The sequence below is a fragment of the Lutra lutra genome, chromosome 10 (assembly GCF_902655055.1).
Source record: "Lutra lutra chromosome 10, mLutLut1.2, whole genome shotgun sequence".
Classification (NCBI taxonomy): domain Eukaryota; kingdom Metazoa; phylum Chordata; class Mammalia; order Carnivora; family Mustelidae; genus Lutra; species Lutra lutra.
In genome coordinates this window covers 52609074-52629173 of record NC_062287.1, presented here as the reverse complement: position 1 = coordinate 52629173, position 20100 = coordinate 52609074, and the positions used below count along the sequence as shown (strand labels likewise).

At 47.1% G+C, this 20100-nt stretch overlaps 1 protein-coding gene and 1 long non-coding RNA gene across 3 annotated transcripts; both read right to left on the bottom strand.

The window, feature by feature from the left end:
* Positions 1 to 241: 241 nt before the first annotated feature.
* KCTD14 (potassium channel tetramerization domain containing 14) lies at positions 242 to 18470 on the bottom strand. Of its 2 annotated transcripts, XM_047693646.1 has the most exons (3): positions 18335 to 18470; positions 17981 to 18081; positions 242 to 1417 (listed from the first exon to the last, which is right to left on the bottom strand). In XM_047693646.1, exons 2-3 carry the CDS (start codon positions 18032 to 18034, stop codon positions 749 to 751), a joined length of 723 nt encoding a protein of 240 aa, XP_047549602.1. In that variant the 5' UTR covers positions 18035 to 18081; positions 18335 to 18470; the 3' UTR covers positions 242 to 748. The 2 variants fall into 2 exon arrangements, with proteins under 2 accessions (XP_047549602.1, XP_047549601.1); XM_047693645.1 differs by lacking the exons at positions 17981 to 18081; positions 18335 to 18470 and adding an exon at positions 6189 to 6333 and having other exon boundaries at positions 245 to 1417.
* Positions 12116 to 14951, bottom strand: LOC125079920 (uncharacterized). Its single transcript, XR_007121168.1, has 2 exons — positions 14458 to 14951; positions 12116 to 12546 (listed from the first exon to the last, which is right to left on the bottom strand). It is a non-coding gene; the product is annotated as an uncharacterized LOC125079920 (long non-coding RNA).
* Positions 18471 to 20100: the final 1630 nt, after the last annotated feature.

The window sequence follows — 20100 nt, the reverse complement described above, 5'->3', positions numbered from 1 at the left end:
CTCCCTACAAGCAAGATGGCAATTCTTTTCTAGAGCAGGTCTTGAAGTTAGGGTACATCAGAATCAACTTGGGGGGGGGGCTTATTAAAACAGACTGTTGGGTCAACTATCAGAATGTCTGATTCGATAGGTCTGAGAATTTGTATTTCTAAGAAGTTTCCATGTATTGCTGATGCTGCTGGTCCAGGGACCATACTTTGAAAATCACTGTCCTAGAGAAAAAGACAGCTGTGAGGCTTTAGAAGTCAACACTCACAGCACCTGGGAAAGGAGATCTGAGTGGCATCTACTACAGGTATGAACTTGGCATCTTCCTCATTAAGGCATATTATTAACAGGGGGAGAGGATTGGACCACGCGCCGAGCCTGGGTAGACTACATTTTCAGATCATTTTATCTAGATTCATGGTACTCTGTTACCTTCCTGTTATCATCCGCCATCTCCAGTCAAAGTATTGTTGAAACATTCCAACTCATCTCAGCCTTGCCATTTGGACTTGAAGGGAAGGATCCGTCAAGTAGGGGAGGCTTTAAAGAGGCGGCAGCTGCACCTTACTAGGCAAGTACAGTGGAATCAGCTGCAATGAGTAGAAAGTCCTCAACAGGGAAATAATTATCCGGGGGTGAGGGGGAGTTGTTTGATTTTTTTTTTTAATTAAAGTAAGAAGAATTTTGAAGGCAACTTTTAATTTCATAAGTCGCACCAGAACCCGAAACAAACTGTCCCCGCGCCCCCACCCGCCGGGGATCACCACCAGATGAAGACGAATGTGTAAAAGTAACCGAAGTGCTTGGCCCTTAACGTCCTCTCTGAGAACTGTTCATAGTGTACCTGGTACCCCTGGGCCGTAATGTCCATCTTCACGCAGTCGAGGAGGTCCTTGACCTGCGGGGCCGCCTTCCAGGGGCCGAACTTGACCACCGACCTCTTTTTGGCCTCCAGGACCCGCAGGGCATCTGCGCAGAGCACCGCCTCTTCTTCAGTGCGCACCGCGCACACCAGCACCGCGGAGCTGCGAGCCGCCACCGCCTCGGCGCGCGCCAGGCGCACCATGAGCTCCAGGTTCTCGCTGTAGCCCGGCACCCGCAGCAAGAACTGCCTCCGGGCCACCTGCTCACCGAAGATCTGCGGCGTGTCCTCCAAGAGCTTGACCAGAGGCTTGATTTCGTAAAACTGCGCCTCGCGGTACACCTCCAGGATGTGGTGTGTGGGCAGCCGCTCGCTGCGCAGGTAGTCCAGGATGGGTCCGAAATAGGTGCCAGGGCGATCGATGAAGAAGCGGCCCTCTGCATCCGTGTAGGCCTTAGCGGAGCTGGAGAACATCTCTGCCAGCTTTGAACCCGGGAGCTTTCTCAGGGTGCCCACGGTGGTGGTGTACAACTCGCCTCCGACGTTAAGCTCCAGGACAGGAGATCCCTGAGGGCACAAGAAGGCAGAGTGGAATGGTAGTGTCACCTCTAGGGAGTTTATGGCTTATTTTCATCCATAGAATATTATAGAATATCAGTCCAGGAGGCTGCTATGGAAGCAAGTCCCAGTGACAACACTTGCAAAGCCTGTGGCCTTTGGCAGAGCTTTTTTCCTCCTTATGCTTGTTTCTTCATTTATAAAATGGAAATATGGAGCTGTTGTGAAGTCAGAAGTTCCCAAGGCAGGAAGCTCAGACCTAAGATATAGTTAAAAGGTGGTGGTGGGGGGGGGGGTGTTCCGACTTCAGAGAGGCTAAGAAGCCATAGGTGTGTTCATTTGGGAAGCATTTGGGCATTTCTTGGGTACTTACTTACTGTGTGTCCATAACAGGTGGTGCGAGTTGGGGATACAAGTTCTTGTTTAATATAGGCCAGAAGTTCTGATTAGCAGCTGGCATGACTTAGATTCATTAATTAAGGAAATTTGCATGATAGACATCTTTCAAAATATGGGCTGGTGGGTATTAAATAACAGGAATATCCTTGGTGCTGAAAAGGTCAGTAACACCAGGAACAATGGGTATAAAACTGCCTCATAAACTGTACAGTGTGGTGGCAATGGAAGTTAGGGTTAGCCGGCCTGCAGAATTTTTAGAGGCCTCTTCTCTCTGCCGCACCTTGAGCTGAGCACTAAGGATGTGGTGAAGACCCACATGGTGCCCGCCTGGAGATGCCCACAGGCCAGTGCGAGGGGGACATGGGAACGGACAGAGAGTCAGGTTGCATTTGGGGAACACTGAGTGCTGCCAGCAGACCTAACAAAAATACCAGAAGATTATTACATGTGAGGTGATACACTAGTTGTTAGCTTTATAAACCAACTTCCTGAATAACTTTGGTTATCTAAAATTGACTCACTCCGGGCGCCTGGGTGCTCAGTGCGTGGGTTAAAGCCTCTGCCTTCAGCTCAGGTCATGATCCCAGGGTCCTGGGATTGAGCCCCACATCGGACTCTCTGCTCAGCGGGGAGCCTGCTTCCCTCTCTCTCTCTCTGCCTGCCTCTCGGCCTACTTGTGATCTCTGTCTGTCAAATAAATAAATAAAATCTTAATAAATAAATAAATAAATAAATAAATAAATAAATAAAATTGACTCACTCCATCCATAAAATACACGTGTGCCAGGTACTGGAACACTGAGGAGCAAGTGGGACAGTCTCTTTCCTCCTAGTCTAGTAACTGTCCAGAGCGCTTTACATTCAACCTCTAATTCAATTCTCACAGCAATCCTATGAAGAATGAATTAAATCCTCATTTTACAGGCGAAGAAACGGAGGATTAAGGAGCTGAAGTAAATTGCCTAAAAGCAACCAGCTATTAAGTGATGATGTCAGAACTTAAACTCGGGGCCACATTACCCCGAAGCATGTGCTCTTGGTCATTACATCAGCCAGTTTTCAACCTTTAAAACCTCCACTCTTCATTCCCTTAGTTACTCATTCATTCCAAAAAACATAGAGGGCCTATTACATTCAAGCCTCCTCCTGAGCAGAGGAAGAGGACACGGTCCCTGCCCCCTGCTCTCACAGAGCTCACAGAGGAAAGAGGAAAACAGAGGGCTTAAATGCGCAGGCGCCCAGAGGGGACTCAAAGGCTCTCTGTGTGGATTGGTGTGTGCTGGAGGTTGTCAAGGAGGGTTTCCAAGTAAGTGTGATGGCTGCAGCCACAGAAAAGATCAGGGTGGCATCAGAGGGAAGGCTGCATTTCCATCCTGGAGATTCAGCCACAGGTCACTGCAGAGCCAGGAGTAGTGACAGGGTTTAGACATGCCCTGGGTTCTCATTTAGGTGTGACTTCATTCTCAACTTGAGTGTGGGCTCTACCTCTAAGGTTAAAGTACTGGAATAAAGAGAGCCAGGGGCAGCCAAACAGCTGGGGGGGTGGGGAGAGCTAAGTTGCCATGGCAACAGCTGGGGGTGGACAGTTCTGCGGGCTGGAGTAGAGAAGGGAGACCAAGAGGATGCATTCTGACAGCAGCCAAACAATACAGCCTGCGGGCCTGCCTTGAGAAAAATAAACTGAGAACCTGTGACTTCCTCTTTCTCCCCTAAATCTCACGGCCCCTTGGCAAGGCTGTTTGGTTAACCCTGAGCTGGCTCTGTGAAGCGGGCAGTTAAACGCAAAGTTGCAGACTTCAATCCTTGATAGATTGATGAACTCTCTTCACGCCTATGCCCCGAAAGCTCACAGGTGCTCTTAAGGTCCATATATTGCAGTCGAGGAAAGCTCAGAAAGATGGGTAACATGGCTAGGAAGTGAAGTCAGAGCTGCAATCAAACCCTTATCAGTGTAACTCCAGTACATGGATGGGTGTTCTACACCTTCCAACACCAGTCCCACCCCTGCCAATAAGTAATGATGTGTCTGCCGAGCTCACTTTCTTCAGTGGGCCTAAAGCTCTATGAAAAAGGGAGCCAGGGGCGCCTGGGTGGCTCAGTGGGTTAAGCCGCTGCCTTCGGCTCAGGTCATGATCTCGGAGTCCTGGGATCGAGCCCCGCATCGGGCTCTCTGCTCAGCAGGGAGCCTGCTTCCTCCTCTCTCTGCCTGCCTCTCTGCCTGCTTGTGATCTCTCTGTCAAATAAATAAATAAAATCTTTAAAAAAAAAAAAAAAAAAGGGGGAGCCAAAAAGCACAAGGTGGACTCTGTCTCTCCAGCTCTGAAAGTCTCATGAATCCAATCACTTCAAATGTTGTTTCTGAAGCTCACAAAATGCTTCCTGCCCTGATACCTTCAGGCCCATTTCTTTGTTTACCAAATAAGACCTCAGCTGTATTCCCAGACTCCTTAATTCTATCTCTCTGTCCCCTCCTTTTTTTCCCAAAATCTTCCAATTTCTTTGGCAACCCCAGACCTCCTTCCTCATCCACAAATACTACAGTATGTTTCTAGCCAATAAAGACTTCTTTTCCACCCCTCTTCTGACCACCGACCCATTTTTGTGGCAGCTCTTCCTCACCTTTTCTACCCCCCAGTCACCCTGCTGAAACATTCCTGGGTAGGAAAGCCTGTCTCGGGCCCTGTGTGCATGGGCTGGGGAAACATGATCGTTAGGAGCCCTTGCTGGGGGTCAGGCCAGTGCTGGCCCTCAGGGCACAGGGGAGAATCAGACAGACCTAGCTCTCACCCAGTTGCAGTCTAAAGGGTTACTACACACCTGCAAACCCCCTGACAAACATCCAGACATTTCCTGAGGTCACCCTTAGTAGAGTCAATAGAGAGGCATCGCCATTCCTATGTCTCCCAAGCCCCACTATATCTCTCCCCACCCCACAACCCTGACCTTTTCCATTGTTCCCTGTCTCAGTCATCCCGAGCCCGAAATCCAGGTTGTAATTTTGCAATCTGCTCCTATTCTCAACCTCCTCCCACCTAGGTAATCATAATCAAGTCCTGGTGATTCTCAGTTCTGGTCAATTCCATGGCCCCATGCCCCTTCCCCAATCCAATCTCTGCTTTGAAGCCAGAGTCATTCTTCTGAAGTGCAAATCTGATCTGCTCACACCCTGCATTAAACACTTCAGGCACTTTGCATCCCTTTCCAGATAAACTCTAGACCCTTTAATAAGGTTTACGAGGCCCTTTGCAGCCCTGGCAAAATCAACTACCAGAAACACTCTGCCCCCACCCATCCAGAGCAGGCTGGTCCCCCATGCCTCCAGGACTTGACTCATTTGCTGCCCACACTCGCTTCGCTTAGGCCACTCATCCTTCAAGTTAATTCCTCCAGAAATCTTTCTAGATGGCTTGTCTCCTTGTGATTCTACAGGGCCCTGTAATTCCATTTGTTCATCCATATCCCCCGCTAGACCATGAGATTCCTAAGGGATGACTATCCCTCATTCCTCTCTGTATTACCAATACCTACTGCAGGGCCCAGCACACCAGGATGCTCAGTAAATGTTCATTTATTAAGCTGGAGCTTACCTGATACACTGATTACAGGAACGCCTGGTATTCTGATAAAAGCCAGTCTGTCCCCACCTGGCATCACGCTCCCTGCTGGCTCCCTCTCTTGCTCAGTAATTCGTTCAGACATATACTGAGCCCCTAGGGCGGCCCTGCCACGGAGCAGGTGACAATGACATTATCACTGCCCTAGGGGAAAGAGCCACCATCTCCCCCTGCTGGATCTGCTCTGCTTTCCTACGAGTCTTCCGGAGGGCACCCAGCCCAGGACAGATTAGAATGTTCTGCTCCTGGAATGCATTGGGTCTTTTCCGGATTCTCCCCGCAAACTCCCCTCAACCAAGCCGTGGGAGGAGGAAGGCAGGCAGGCGACTCAGGACCCTGCCAGAGGGGCAGGCTGGGTGTGGTGGTGAGGGAATGAGAGCCCCGCAGCCTTCCGTCGGGTCTTCTGCTCTCCTACACGGGAGGAGGAGGGGCAGCGGAAGAGCGGTGGACTAGGACAAGCCCAGGGACTGAGGGGAGACACAAAGAAAACAGCTGACACAAAGACTAAACAGAGAGGGGGAGATCAAAGCGGCCAGGCAGGAAAGAGGGCAAGGAGGAGAGGCTGGACCGAGCCCAGGCAGGGAACGGGCACGGGTGGGCAGAAGGAGAGATCAAAGCCAGAACGAGCTAGGGGAGGAGAGCGCTCAGCCAGGGACGCGCCAGAAGCTAAGGGACTCAGACCCTGAGGAAAGGACATACGGACACTGAAAGGAGTGAAAGAAGGCAGAAGCACAAGGACTGAGCCGCCCTCGCGGCTGCGCACTCACCGCTGACGGGCCGGTGGAGGGGGAGGCCTGGCTGGGCCGCAGGGAGCGGGGTCCCGAGCTCAGACTCATCATTCTGGTCCTGCAGGTGGCTGGGCACCCAGCCCCGTCACGTGTGAGGTACCTACGGCTGGCTGGCGGAAGTACACCTTTGCTCCACGCCCCCGGGTGGGGCAAAGTGGACCCAGGGTGTGGTTAGAGCCCGGGGTTGACTTTGGCTCTGCCAAGCATGTGGTGAGACCTTAGGTCATCACTGACCCTCTCTCGGAGGGGGCTCCCAGACAGCCAAAAGCCCGAGGCAGAGGTAATTGACACCGACAGCAGGAGACTTTCTACTCTCTACAGTTCTAGGGGTGAAGGATCAATAACCCTCACTTTACAAATGAGGAAAGTGAGGCTCCAAAAGATAGGGTGGCCAGTGCAGAATATGTTTCCACTTAGCATCAGCTGCTAAAAGTTCAAGGCATGACCACTGATGCAAAGAGCTAAGATACCTGTCGTGTGGGTTATTTTGCTTGTTAAAACATAACCCTAAGAGGGGGAGCATAATTCCTCACTCCTAAAGTACGGTCATGCATAGTGACTTTCTTCCAAAGAGGACAGCATGGAAAGGAAGCGGGGGGGGGGGGGGGGGGGGGGGGGGGGGGGGGGAGGTATCAGAAACAAAAACTTGACAAACCTTACCTCAGCCAGGTAATCAAGGTCAACATCAAGATGATAGTAAATACCCTTGGAATGTTGTGATGAAAATGGCACTTTACCTCTGTGATCTTCTACCCAAAACCCATAATCCCAATCTAATCATGAGAAAAACATCTAACAAATTCCAATAGAATGACTTTCCTCAATATACCTGACTAATAATCCTCCAAACTGTTGGAGTCATTAAAACAAGGAAAATCTGGGGGCACCTGAGCGGTTCAGTCAGTTGGGAGTCTGCTTTCAGCTGGGGTCATGATCCCAGGGTCCTGGGATCTAGACCCATGTTGGGCTCCCTTTTCAGCAGGAAGCCTGCTTCTTCCTCTCCTGCTCCCCCAGCTTGTGCTCTCTCTCTCTCTCTCTCTCTCTCTGTCAAATAAATAAATAAATAAATAATTATAAATAAATAAAACAAGGAAAATCTGAGAAGCTGTCATGACCAACAGTAGTCTAAGGAAACATAACAACTAAATATAATGTAATGTGGAATTCTGGATGGGATCTTGGAACAGAAAATTTAACACTATACACTTTCTTGACAGTTAAATTTTTAAAAAATGTTTTTTGTAACTACTATATGTTTATAGTATACATAGTATATAAAAATATGGCCAAATGTTTGGCTTGGTGATCTTTTTGGAAAAAAAAAAGAAAGGAAGGAAGAAAGAAAAATGGTGCTGATAGACTTGCTTGATGTAGGGTTGCCACAAAACTTCAGTTTGTAAAAAATGCAGTACTTGTGAAGTGCATAATGCAAAGGCCCCCCCCCCCCCCCCCAAAAAAAAAGAGAGAGAAAGTAGGAGACAAAGTCTGGGCCACTCACAGAGTAGGACATTGAATCAAGGAATACAAAAAGGTAAATTATAAAACAATCCTCCACTCAAAGGGGAATGCTGTGCTTGTCTTATTCCTTGGTTCTGGGTGGAGAAAAAACTTCCTGAAAAGGTCTGACTATAGGCTAGAGCTTAAATGGATCTGGGACCCGAAGATTCACTTTATTTTTTTTTTTTAAGATTTTATTCATTTATTTGAGACAGAGAAAGATAGGGAGAGAAGGCATGATGGGGGAGGGAGGAGCAGACTCCCCACTAAGCAAAGAGCCTAACATGGGGCTCAATCCCAGCACCGTGAGATCATGACCTGAGCCAAAGGCAGACACTCAACTGACTGAGCCATCCAAGCACCCCAAATATTCACTTTCTTAAATGATCAAAAACAGCAACATCAGCTAGGAATTTAATTTAAATGGACCTAGGTTGGTAGTTTCCTCAGATGCCTGACAAAGAAAATGAAAACCCTTCCTGGAGGAAAGTCCATGGTCGCACCAAACTTGAAAGAACCCACACAGTCCAGTAAATGCAAGCTCACAATATGAAATCCTGAAATACAAAAGGAAACGAGATACCATGAGCAAGAGTCAGCAGATCCACAAGCAATTCAGATATTGAGATTACTGGATACAGAATATAAAATAAGTGTTTAATGTGCTTAAATAAATATAAGGGTTATGTAGAACATGAGCAAAGACCAAGAAGATATGATCAAAAATTACCAGGCAGATTTGAAAAAAGTCAAATAGACCTTCCAGAAATAAAAAATAAAATAACTGAACTGAGGTTACTGTAATTGAGCAGGGGTTGAGAAAATGCAATCCAAGAGCAATACTGTGCTGTGTTTATTCCATCATTTTGGCAAATGTTGAGAAGAATAACAATATGCTAGAGGTGGTAAGGATACAGGAAAACAGCACCTCCAACTTTGCATATTGGAATGTGAACTGCTGTGATCTTTTAAGAAAATAATATGGTCATATCTACTAAAATAAAATAATGCAGGTACCATTTGATCCAATAGTCCCACTTTTGAGAGTCTTGCCAATTGAAATACAAACACTGTTAAAAAAAAAGAGAGAGAGAGGAAAAAAAAAGAAATCACTGCTCTCAAAGGATATGAACAAATATGTTTATCACTGTTTTGTTTGTGATGACAAAAATGAGAAACTTAGAGGTATCATTAAATACACCATGATTTTTGATTTGTTGATGCCTTAGAATACTATGCAACTATGAAAAGGAATGAGATAGATCTTGGAACAGAATAGAAAGCCCAGAAATAAACCTATAATTGTATGGTCAATTAATCTTCAACAAAAGAGGAAAGAATATGCAATGGGAAACAGTTTCTTCAACAAATGGTGTCGGGAAAACTGGACAGCCACAGGCAAAAAAGTGAAAATGGATCACTTTCTTACACCATAAACAAAAACTCAAAATGGATTGAAGACCAAAATAGAGACCTGAAACTGTAAACATCCTTGAAGAGAGCACAGATACTGATTTCTCTGACAGCAGATGTCGCAACATTTTTCTAGATATGTCTCCTGAGGCAAGGGATACAAAAGCAAAAATGAACTATTGGGACTACATCAAAATTAAAAGCTGAACAGCAAAGGAAACAATCAACAAAAAAACTAAAAGACAAGCTACTGAATGAGACAAGATATGACATAACCAATAAAGGGTTAGTATCCAAAATACATAAAAACTGATACAACTCAAAAATAGAGCTACCCTACAACCCAGCAATCACACTACTGGGTATTTACCCTAAAGATACAAATGTAGTTATCCAAAGGGGCACGTGCACCCGAATGTTTATAGCAGCAATGTCCACAATAGCCAAACTATGGAAAGAACCTAGATGTCCATCAACAGATGAATGGATACAGAAGATGTGGTGTATATATATACAATGGAATACTATGCAGCCATCAAAAGAAATAAAATCTTGCCATTTGCGACGACATTGATGGAACTAGAGGGTATTATGCTGAGCGAAATAGAGAGATCAGAGAGAGACAATTATCATATGATCTCCCTGATATGAGGAAGTTGAGAGGCAACATGGGGAGTTTGGGGGGTAGAAAAGGAATAAATGAAACAAGATAGGATTGGGAGGAAGACAAACCATAAGAGACTCTTAATCTTACAAAACAAACTGAGGGTTCCCAGGAGTCGGGGGGAGGGAGAGGGTGGTTGGGTTATGGACATTGGGGAAGGTATGTGCTATGGTGAGTGCTGTGAAGTGTGTAAACCTGATGATTCACAGACCTGTACCCCTGGGGCTAATAATACATTATATGTTAATAAAAAAATAAAAAATTTTTAAAAACTGATACAACTCAATACCTCCAAAAAAACAAATAACAATTAAATAATTAAATTTAATAAACAATTAAAAAGTGGACAGAAGACATGAACAGACATTTCCCCAAAGACATTCAGATGGCCAACAGACACATAAAAAGATGTTGTTCATCATCACTTACCATCAGGGAAATGCATATCAAAACCACAAGATATCACCTCACACTTGTTGGAATGGCTAAAATCAACAACACAAGAAACAACAAGTGTTGACAAGGATGTGGAGAAAAAGAAACCCTCCTGCACCGTTGGTGGGAATGCAAACCAGTGCAGCCAATCTGGAAGAGTATGGAGGTACCCTAAAAAGTTAAATATAGGGGGGTCCTAGCTAACTCAGTCAGTGGAACATGTGACTCTTGATCTGAGGGTTGTGAGTTGGAGCCCCATGTTAGGTGTGGAGATTACTTAAAAATAAAATATTTTTTTGAAAAAAGAGTTAAACATAGAACTACCCTATGATCCAGTAATTGCACTACTGGGTACCCAAAATATAAAACACTAATTCAAAGGGATACATGAACCTCTATGTTTATTGCAGCATTATTTACAATAGCCAAATTATGGAAACAGCCCAAATGTCCACCTATGGATGAATGGATAAAGAAAATGTGTACAATGGAATATTGTTCAGCCATAAAAAGGAATGAAATCTTGCCATCTGCAATGACATGGATAGAGCTGGAGAGTGTAATGCTAAGTGAAACAAGTCAGTGAGAGAAAGACAAATACCATATAATCTCACTCATATGTGGAATTTAAGAAAGAAAACAAATGAGTAAAGGAAAAAGAGAGAGAGAAATAAAAAAGCAGAATCTTAAAGAACAAACTGATGGTTACCAGAGGGGAGGTGGGTGGGATGATGGGTAACATAGATGATGGGAATTAAAGAGTACATTTATGATGAGCACTGAGTAATGTATAGAATTGTTCAATCACTATGTTGTACACCTGAAACTATTATAACACTGTATGTTAAGTATACAGGAATTAAAATAAAAAACTTAATAAAAAAGTCCAAAACAAACAAACAAATCCTTAGTTATCTGATAGAATCTATACAGTGGAAATTACATCTGGATACAACGTTTTTTGGGGTTTTTTTAAGATTTATTTATTAGAGAGAGAGAGAGTGCATGCAAGTAGGGGGAGAGGCAGAGGGAAAGAATCTTCAAACAGACTCCCCAGTAAGCACAGAGCACAATATGGGGCTTGATCCCACAACCCAAGAGTTGGTCACTCAACCAACTGAGCCTCCCAGGCGCCCCTGGATACAAAGGGTTTTATTCGCTACAAAAAAAAAAAAAGAGAGAGAGAGAGAATGGAAGATCTATATTCATTCACCCATGATTTATTAAGTGATTAAAAAAATAAACATCAGAGCAGTGTATACAGTGGGAATCCATTTGTTTAAAAACAAACACAAGAAACGTCTTCTTAGATAAATTTATATGTCAGCATAATGGGACGGGTGTAGAATAATGCTCACTGGATGTTACCATCGGTTAATCAGTGAGGTGGTGGTAGAAATTGACAAGGGAGGGGCCCCTGGGTGGCTCAGTAGGTTAAGCATTCGACTCTGGCTTTTGGCTCAGGTCCCCTAATGGTCCTGTTATCAACCCCCACATCAGGCTCTGTGCTCAGGAGGGAGTCTGCTTGAGATCCTCTTTTTCCCTCACCCATTGCCCCTCCCCCACCTATGCATGCCTCCAGGCAAGCCCTCTCCCTCTCTCTCAAATAAATAGACAAATCTTTTTTTTTTAAAGATTTTATTTATTTATTTGACAGAGAGAAATCACAAGTAGGCAGAGAGGCAGGCAGAGAGAGAGGAGGAAGCAGGCTCCCTGCTGAGCAGAAAGCCCGATGTGGGGCTCGAACCCAGGACCTGGGATCATGACCTGAGCCGAAGGCAGCGGCTTTAACCCACTGAGCCACCCAGGCGCCCCTAAATAGACAAATCTTAATTTTTTAAAAAAAGAAAGAAAGAAATGGACAGGGGAGATTATTGATTTTTTGTTAAAGATTTTATTTATTTATTTGACAGCGATCACACATAGGCAGAGAGGCAGGCGGGCCGGGTGAGGGGGGATGCAGGCCCACCGCCAAGCAGAGAGCCCAATGTGGGGCTCGATCCCAGGACCCTGGGATCATGACCTGAGCCGAAGGCAGAGGCTTTAACTCACTGAGCCACCCAGGCGTCCCTACTGATTTTTTTTATTAATCGTTGCATTATGTCATTAGTTGCAGTGAGCATGAAAAAGGATAAGAGAGAAAAATGAAGAAAAAAGATAAGACAACAACATAAGACAAGCACAGGGCATTCCTGGAAGAAGTCAGCTTTTCTATTTGGGAGATCTGGGAAGGCTGCATGGAAGAGGTGGCATGGCAGCTGGGTCTTGAAGGAGGGAGAGGTTTGTTGAGAGAGGACTCTGTGACACTCTTCCCAGCAGAGGGGTCAGCTGTGCCAAATGAAGGAGGGAAACGGAAAGGCAATAATCATGTGCTGAGTACCTACACTGAACATAGAAACATGTATAAATCCATCCAGTTAGAATTATTCCACAGATGAGGGAACTATGGCTCAGAGAGGTTAAGTGAACAGCTTAAAGGACACACAGCTAGTAACTGGCAGAGTCAAGCTGACTCCATGTCTTTCTCACCAAAAATTCTCTTTCTGGGACTATAAAGATTTGCTTTGTGTCTGGTCGATACAGTTTGAACAAGCAATTTGGTTCATGCTCCCCCAAAATTCATATGTTGAAACCTAGAGCCCAATATAATGGTATGAGGAAGTGGGACTTTTTGGAAGTGAATAGGTCAAGCATGGGATTTGTGCTTTTATAAAGAAAAGACCCCAGACAGTTTGCTAGCTCCTTCCTTCTGCTGTAGGAGACACCATGAGAAGAAGGCCATCTATGAACCAGGAAGCGGGCTCTCAGCAGACACCAAATCTACCAGCAGCATGATTTTGCACTTCCTAACCTCCAGAGCTGTGAAAAAGAAATGCTTGTTGTTTATAAGCCACACTGTTTATGTTTGGGGTATAACTGCTGCGGACTGTCAGCGGTGAGTCTGCGGGGGAGATCCTCGGATAAGCAGGTATGGGGTGGATTCGGCGCGACAAACAGAGAGGCACACTCAAGGCGTGTATCAGCTGCTGCGATTTATTGCGGTGAGTATCAGTTTTTATATGCATTGTACATGGAACATTGGCATAGGATCAAATATGATGTTTATCTTACTCAGAATAGCCTAACATTTAGTTACGTATTAGCCTAAAGTTAGCCTAAACACTATCTATTCAGCAGAATTGCGTAATGACCTTTTAGCCTGAGGTTATACTTGCTAGACATGCGGTTTTGACTAGTTTCCTATTGTCTATTTAGTCCCTTCCGCGGGGCGAACCGACCTAACGGATATTGATTAATTGTACCTTTGTCCCATTTTCCCCATTGTATTTCATATTTATAATCTTGGCCAACCGGTCCTACAGCAAGGTACTGATTTACCCACCAACATAATTGCCATTTTTCTTCGTCACTTAACGCACGCCATGGGGGTCGACTTTTCCTAAGTTGCTCCCATCTATTCAGGGAACTATATTTTACTTTCCTTCCCTTATGAGTAACCCACCGCGTGAGGCTTGAATCATATATTCCTGTGTAAGGAAGTAGTGCATTAGTGGGTTGCAATTTATAAGGACCTTTATACGTGCCAGGCGTCCACCATTTTCCCCCAATCTTTACTTGCAATGTGTGATTTCCCCGACGTACTTTTAATCCTAAATGTTTACAATAATCTTCATCCTTATCGTGTTTACTTTTAGTTTCACTTTGTGTGGATCTCTTATTCCTATTTCTTGTAAGTCTTCCTAGTTCTAACTTTTGTAAGGCGTCTAAAATTTCCCCAAAAGACCCCGAAGAATTCTTAAGCATAATGATTAAAGCTTGACCTAGATCAGAGTCTTTATTTGTAACACTTCTGTTGTTTGAGAGCGATTGCCAAGAAACAATAAGCCTAAAGCAATGGTGATAAGAAGCACCCAGGTGCTGAATGCGGCCCAGCAGGTCCCCAGGAGTGGAACACAGCTTCTTGGGAGCTTCTGCGACCCAATACCAGAGGGCTTAGCCACTTCAGGCACGTACCCCTGGACTAGCAGCCATTGAAGCGATTTGCTTGCCATGCTGCACAGTTGCTGGTGCGGGTGCGGCATATAACAGCACAAGGGAGCTAAGATCCTGGGTAGAGTGTGTACCTTGAACACTATGACTCTGCAGATGGGACTGAGCATGGGGAGGCTGCTGTGATCTCCTCAAGGGTCTGGGTGGAGTGCCTCCCACAGGCTCCGTACAGCCCCCATGCCCACTTACCCTTGCCTAGTCCATCTTGTCCCAGCAGGCTGATCAGCCTCAAGAGCCAGAATGAGTCCACGGGGACGCTGAGTTCTGAAGGGTCATTACCCCAGAAAGGAGGGCTGGACACTCCGCGGGACAAGGGGTACCTCTGACATGTCCAAGAAGCCTGAGATTTTAACTTCATTTCCTGTTTCTTCCCCAGCCACAGCTGCCCTGAAACAGAGCCTGCTCTCCCTTGCCTTCCTGCCTTTGTTTACGCTGTTGTTCAGAATGCCTTTCCCGATAGCTCATTCTCTCTGCAAAACAATTTGCGCGGGACCTCATCTTCTTTTTATATCCAGGGGGACATGTGACCCTCCATTCAAAAGAGGAATCGGCCCCTCCACTTTACCTCTGAGGCCCCCCCTTCATATGTGAGGGTCCCGAGGCTCCCAGGGATGAAGCAGCTCTTTCAGAGTCCTTCAGCCCAGGACGACAAGAGACCAGGGTTCTAGTTCTGGCTCTGCCATTTGTGTGTCACCTTAGGCAAGTCTATGCCCCCCTCTGGCCCTTAATTCTCCACTCTAACGTGGTGGGTGTTGGGATGTGGCCTGAGATGCTCTTTGCAATTCTGTCTTGTTTGATGCTATGGCAACAAAAGAATTCAAACAGCCCCTTGGTGTTGCCTATGACTGGATCTTGTTTCCCTTTGGCCCCACTCCAAGAGCAAGCACTGCTTCCCTCTGCCCTCCTCCCACTCCTCCCACTCTTTGTTCTTCCTGAGACAAAGCTGCCAGCCCCTCTCCTCTCCAGGCAGCTGGGCTTTGAGCCAGCCAGCCAAGTGGCAGCTGGGACTCAGATGAAAGGGTCCTTAGACGGTTGTCTGTGGCCAAGTGCCCAGCCCAGCACAGCCCAGGCCTGGCAGCCCTGGGCCCAGCTGTCCCACAAGGCATCCTGCCACTGGTCCCACACAAGGCTCCCTTTGTGGGATCCACCGCAGGGGAGACCCCTGCCAACCCACAAGGACCCTCTTCCCTACCCTTTGCTCCCCACCGGCTTGAGAAAGATGCAGATCCTTAGAGAATGGTCCAGGGCTGGGCCCAGCTGGCCTGACTTTGGGCCAGGCACCTTGGAGAGCTTTGTCCCATTTAATCTTCCAGAAGAGCACTGGTAGCAGGTAGTGTTATTCCCTTTTAGAGAGGAAGGACATAGAGACCCGAGGGTCTACCATGTGTCAATCACAGTGCCAGGCCCTGGGAAGAGAGTAGTGAACCAGAGGACAAGAGCCAAGAGCAGGGAGCGCACTGTCAGCAGGGACACGGACTGATCAATAACCACACACGTAAGTATTGGATTACACAGGTGATCAGATCTCTGAGAGTAAAGAGCAAAGAATCATGAAAGCACACAGATCATGGTGGACTTCTTAATGGGAACCAGGGCAGTGAAGCCTTCCTGGGGTGAGGTCTGAAGGGGAAGGGGAAGGAGGGTGGGTAGGGAAGAGCACCCGGGGGCCCTGAGGCCCTGAGGCCGGAGGGAGATGCTGAGTTAGGGGAGGGACTGGAAAAAGGAGATCCAGCAGGAGAGAAGAGGGGGTGTCCCTTTTGATGACCTTTGGCTGAGACAGCCTCTTGAGGGAAAGGCTACTTATAAACCCCAAAAGTAGTGCCTCCAAGAGCCAACTTCATAATCAATCGACGTGTGCTCCCATCCCCCTGGGAAGCCCTCCAACTCTGTCCAAGGAATTCTTTACTTAGAAGCAAGTCTCTTTAACTCTGGGAACCTCACATCCCTCACCTCAAAAATGGGAGTTGAGATGCCCCTACGGGGTTTCCGGGAGGAGTCTAGGAGGAGTCCAGGAGGCAATGTACAGGCAGTGCCAGGCACGGGGCAGGCACAGGTGCCTACTCCTGGAGATCTGTATAGGGAGGAAGGTTGGCTGGGCATCCATTTGAACCCCTCCCCTCTGACCTGGCCCAGACCCAGCAAGCTCCTCTCTGGAGGGAGGCGGCAGCCAGAGCTTCTGGGTAGAGGTTAGAATTTGCTCAGCTTGGCCTTGACTGCAAGGACACAGAGCATGGCTTGAGGCCAAGTGTGCCCTGAGTTCAACAACTCATGGGCTTTTAACCCAAAAGATGCCCCATGCAAGGAGCAGGAACCAAGATGCCCAGAGTGGGGAATCGGTAATATAAGGAAACCTCTGTTCCGTAGGCATTGTTTCTTTTATCTCACTGCAACCCTGTGGGGAAGACTAAAGGAAGAGTAACATGATCCCAATTTTCCAAGGGAGAAAATAGAAATTTAGAAGGCTATTTTTTCTAAGTCAGGATCAAATCCAGGAGCCTGGTTCCAGAGCCCATGGTGTTTGCCACTCCCTGTCCTGCAGGCCAGGGCCCAGAGGCAGCACTGCCCAACTCTCAACCACACCCTCTTGCCCCCACAGCCTCTTTGAGAACACATGGGGGTCCAGTCCAAATCTCCCACCAGCCTCCTGTCAGACCTGGGGCCTCAGTTTCCTCATTCACATAACAGTGAAGTCGTTAGCGAGGCTTGACCATGGTTAAGGTCCCTTCCAACAGTATGAGTCTTGCTTCTTTCTAGTGAAAGTGATGTCGGGATGAACCCCTTAAAGCTATGGGGGTGCCACTTGCACTCTTTGGAGCAGCCTCTAGAGCACAGGTGTTGAAAGATGTGTGTGTGCAAAGTGTGTGTGCAAAGATGTTCACTGCAGCACTGTTTAAAGAAGCAAAAGCCTAGAATAGAAGCAGCCTAAATGTCCATCACTTGGGGACTAGTTGAATAAATTAGAGTACATCCACATTCTAGAATACTCTACATCCACTATAAAAAATGAGGCAGACCTCATAGATATATGCACTCCTGCATTTGCACTGATAATTTCCAAAAGGATATACAGGAGACTTGGTCATCCTTCCCTCTCAGGAGAGGACTAGGAGTCTGCCATGGGTGGAAAACTACTTTTCATTATATATTCTTTCATACTGTCTTAATTTCTTACTGTGTAGATGTCTGTCTGCTTTCCCCCCTTTTTCCTTTCTTCCATCCATTCTTCCTTCTTCCTTCCAAACATTCTCTAGAGGCGTTTCTTGTTTTTCTTTTTTAAATTAAATTAAATTTTATTTTAAATATATTAAATAGGCTCTACACCCAGCATGAAGCCCAACGTGGGGCTTGAACTCATGCCCCAAGATCAAGACCTGAGGTGAGACCAAGAATTGGACACTTAACCGACTGAAACACCCTGTTGTTGTTGTTGTTGTTGTTTAAAAACAAGTCTATGGGGAGTCCAGCTGGCTCAGTAGGAGGAACATGCATGAGTTCAAGCCCTACATTGAGTGTAGAGATCACTTAAACATGTAAATAAAGTAAAACTTAAAAAAAACAAACAAACACACACAAAAACAAGGCCTATAGAGGACAGATCCTGTGACCTGGGTTTAAGTCCTGCCCTTGATGTTAACGTGTGCAAATGTCAACGTCTTGATGTTAACGTCTGGATCCTGTGCTCTATCTCTGCCATTTGTTTTTCCAGATTTACCTCCTCCTTCCCTGCTCTGCACTCTGGATGCTGATCTTCAGGGTTCACATCCATAGGCTCTCATCCCTCTGGGTCCTATGCGTGTTAGTCCCACGGGAGGCCTAGCGGGACATCAGAAGGTAAGAGGAGGCCAAGGTCAGAGTCCTTCCTCCCTCTGTCCCCTCCCCACCCAGTGCCTGAAAGCCAGGGGCTCTCAGCCTGAAGGTCCCAGCTCCTCAGGTGCCCAGGCCATACAGCTATTCTCTGGGGTTCTGGTAACTGCCGTCTCCCTCCCCCTCTACAGGCTCCCTTTTGCTAACAGCCCTAGGGGATGAACCACTCCTCCTTTATAAAGACAGCAGGTATTAAACTCACCTCAAATATGCAGCTCCAGGGAGCTCCTCTGTGTCCTGCCTCTGAGTGTTCTTGAGTGTGCGTGTGCATGCATGTGGCCACACATGCGCTCCCGCGTGCCTGTACTGTTGCTGTGCCGTCACGTGACGGTTACACGTGAGCTGGGACAGGAAGGGGACTGATTTTACTGGGTATCCACCATGCGCCAGGCTCCACGCAGGACACCTCTCCACGACTGGGTGGGTCCTCACAAGTCTGTGAACCAGGCACTTTCAGCCACATCTTACAGAAGACAAAACAGAGGCCCCGGCTGGGAAAGGGGCTCACCCAGAGTCTCACAGCTGAGTAGCAGGGGAACCCGGATTTGGAACCCACATCCATCTGGATCTAACCCGTGCCCTTTAGCCCCTCACGGTACCAATTTCCAAAATGCGGCCTTCATTCTCACCCTGTACGTCTCAGCTTAAATGTCACCTTCCTCAAGAGGCCATCCGGGACCACTCCATTTGACCACTCAGTGGAAGCCACCACCGAGATCACTCTTTTTTTAAAGATTTTATTTATTTATTTATTTATTTGAGGTAGTGGGGAGGTGAGAGGAAGAGGGACCAGCAGACTGGACTGAGTGCCCCCACACTGCGGTCCATCTCACCGCCCTGAGATCACAACCTGAGCTGAAATCCAAGAGTTGGTTTCTCATCGGACGGAGCCAGCAGGTGCCCTCTGAGATGCTTCTTCATAGTGCCCTGTGCTTTTCCCTCATGACCGAGTACTTGTTTGCTTATTTATTTAATGTGTGTCCCACTCGTTGGATTCTAAGCTCCACGAAGCAGCCAGTTTCCATATCCGTCCTGCTCACCACCCTCCTCCCCTGCGTGGCACAGTCGCCTGTTTCATGCTAGGTCCCAAAGGATTATTTGCTAAACGAAAAAGGGGCAAAGGAAAGGAGCCAACATTTATGAAGCGCTTGCCCAACGCAGTCATGGACGATCTCATTTTTTCCTCCTAACGATCTGAGGAAGTACATGTTATTGTCCCATTTCGCTGGTGAGGAACCCGAGGTCACAGAGGAAGTGCGACTTTCCCAAAGCCATGCAGCTTAGAGCTGGGGTTCAAATGCAGGTTTCCCTGGTGTCACAGCTCTGTGCCCTACTCAGGTGCTCACAATGGGCGAAGAGGAGGAGGGACTGATCCGCGGAATTCATGTGAATCATTCCTGGACAAACAGAAACTTCAGGGAGCAAACAGTGTCCGCTTTGGCCAATTCCCTGGGACCAGCCACTCCCAGACCCTCTTGGGCACACAGCCTGCCAGCCCAGCCAGCAAACCATCCACTCCCCTGTTTGCCTCCTGCTTTCAGCCTGGCCCTATCAGGTCTGTAAGTCCCTGCAAACACCCTGTACTTTGCTTTTCTCTGCAGGGCTGCCCTTGGCTAATCATCGGCTTGCCAAATTCCTGAGGGCGGGTTCTGGACCAAGTGTGTGGTGTGTCTCTGAGATCTGCATAGGGGCCTGTTCACAAGCTGGTGCAAACAAAAGCAAACAAAGCAGGGACCTCTCCTGCTGAGTCTGCAGGACCACACAGCAGCCCAGGCGGTGTCTTTTCCTTCCTTCTTCCTTTTCTCCCCTGCCCTGGGAGATTCCCTCTTTACAATCATTGCCACCCAAATGGAGGTAGGGGGGACTTCTGAGATGCGGTGCCATGGTTGTTGTTGTTGTTGTTGTTGTTGTTTTGTCTTGAGCTGGAAATGGTTACACAGGTGTGTTTACTTTCTGTGAAAATTACTT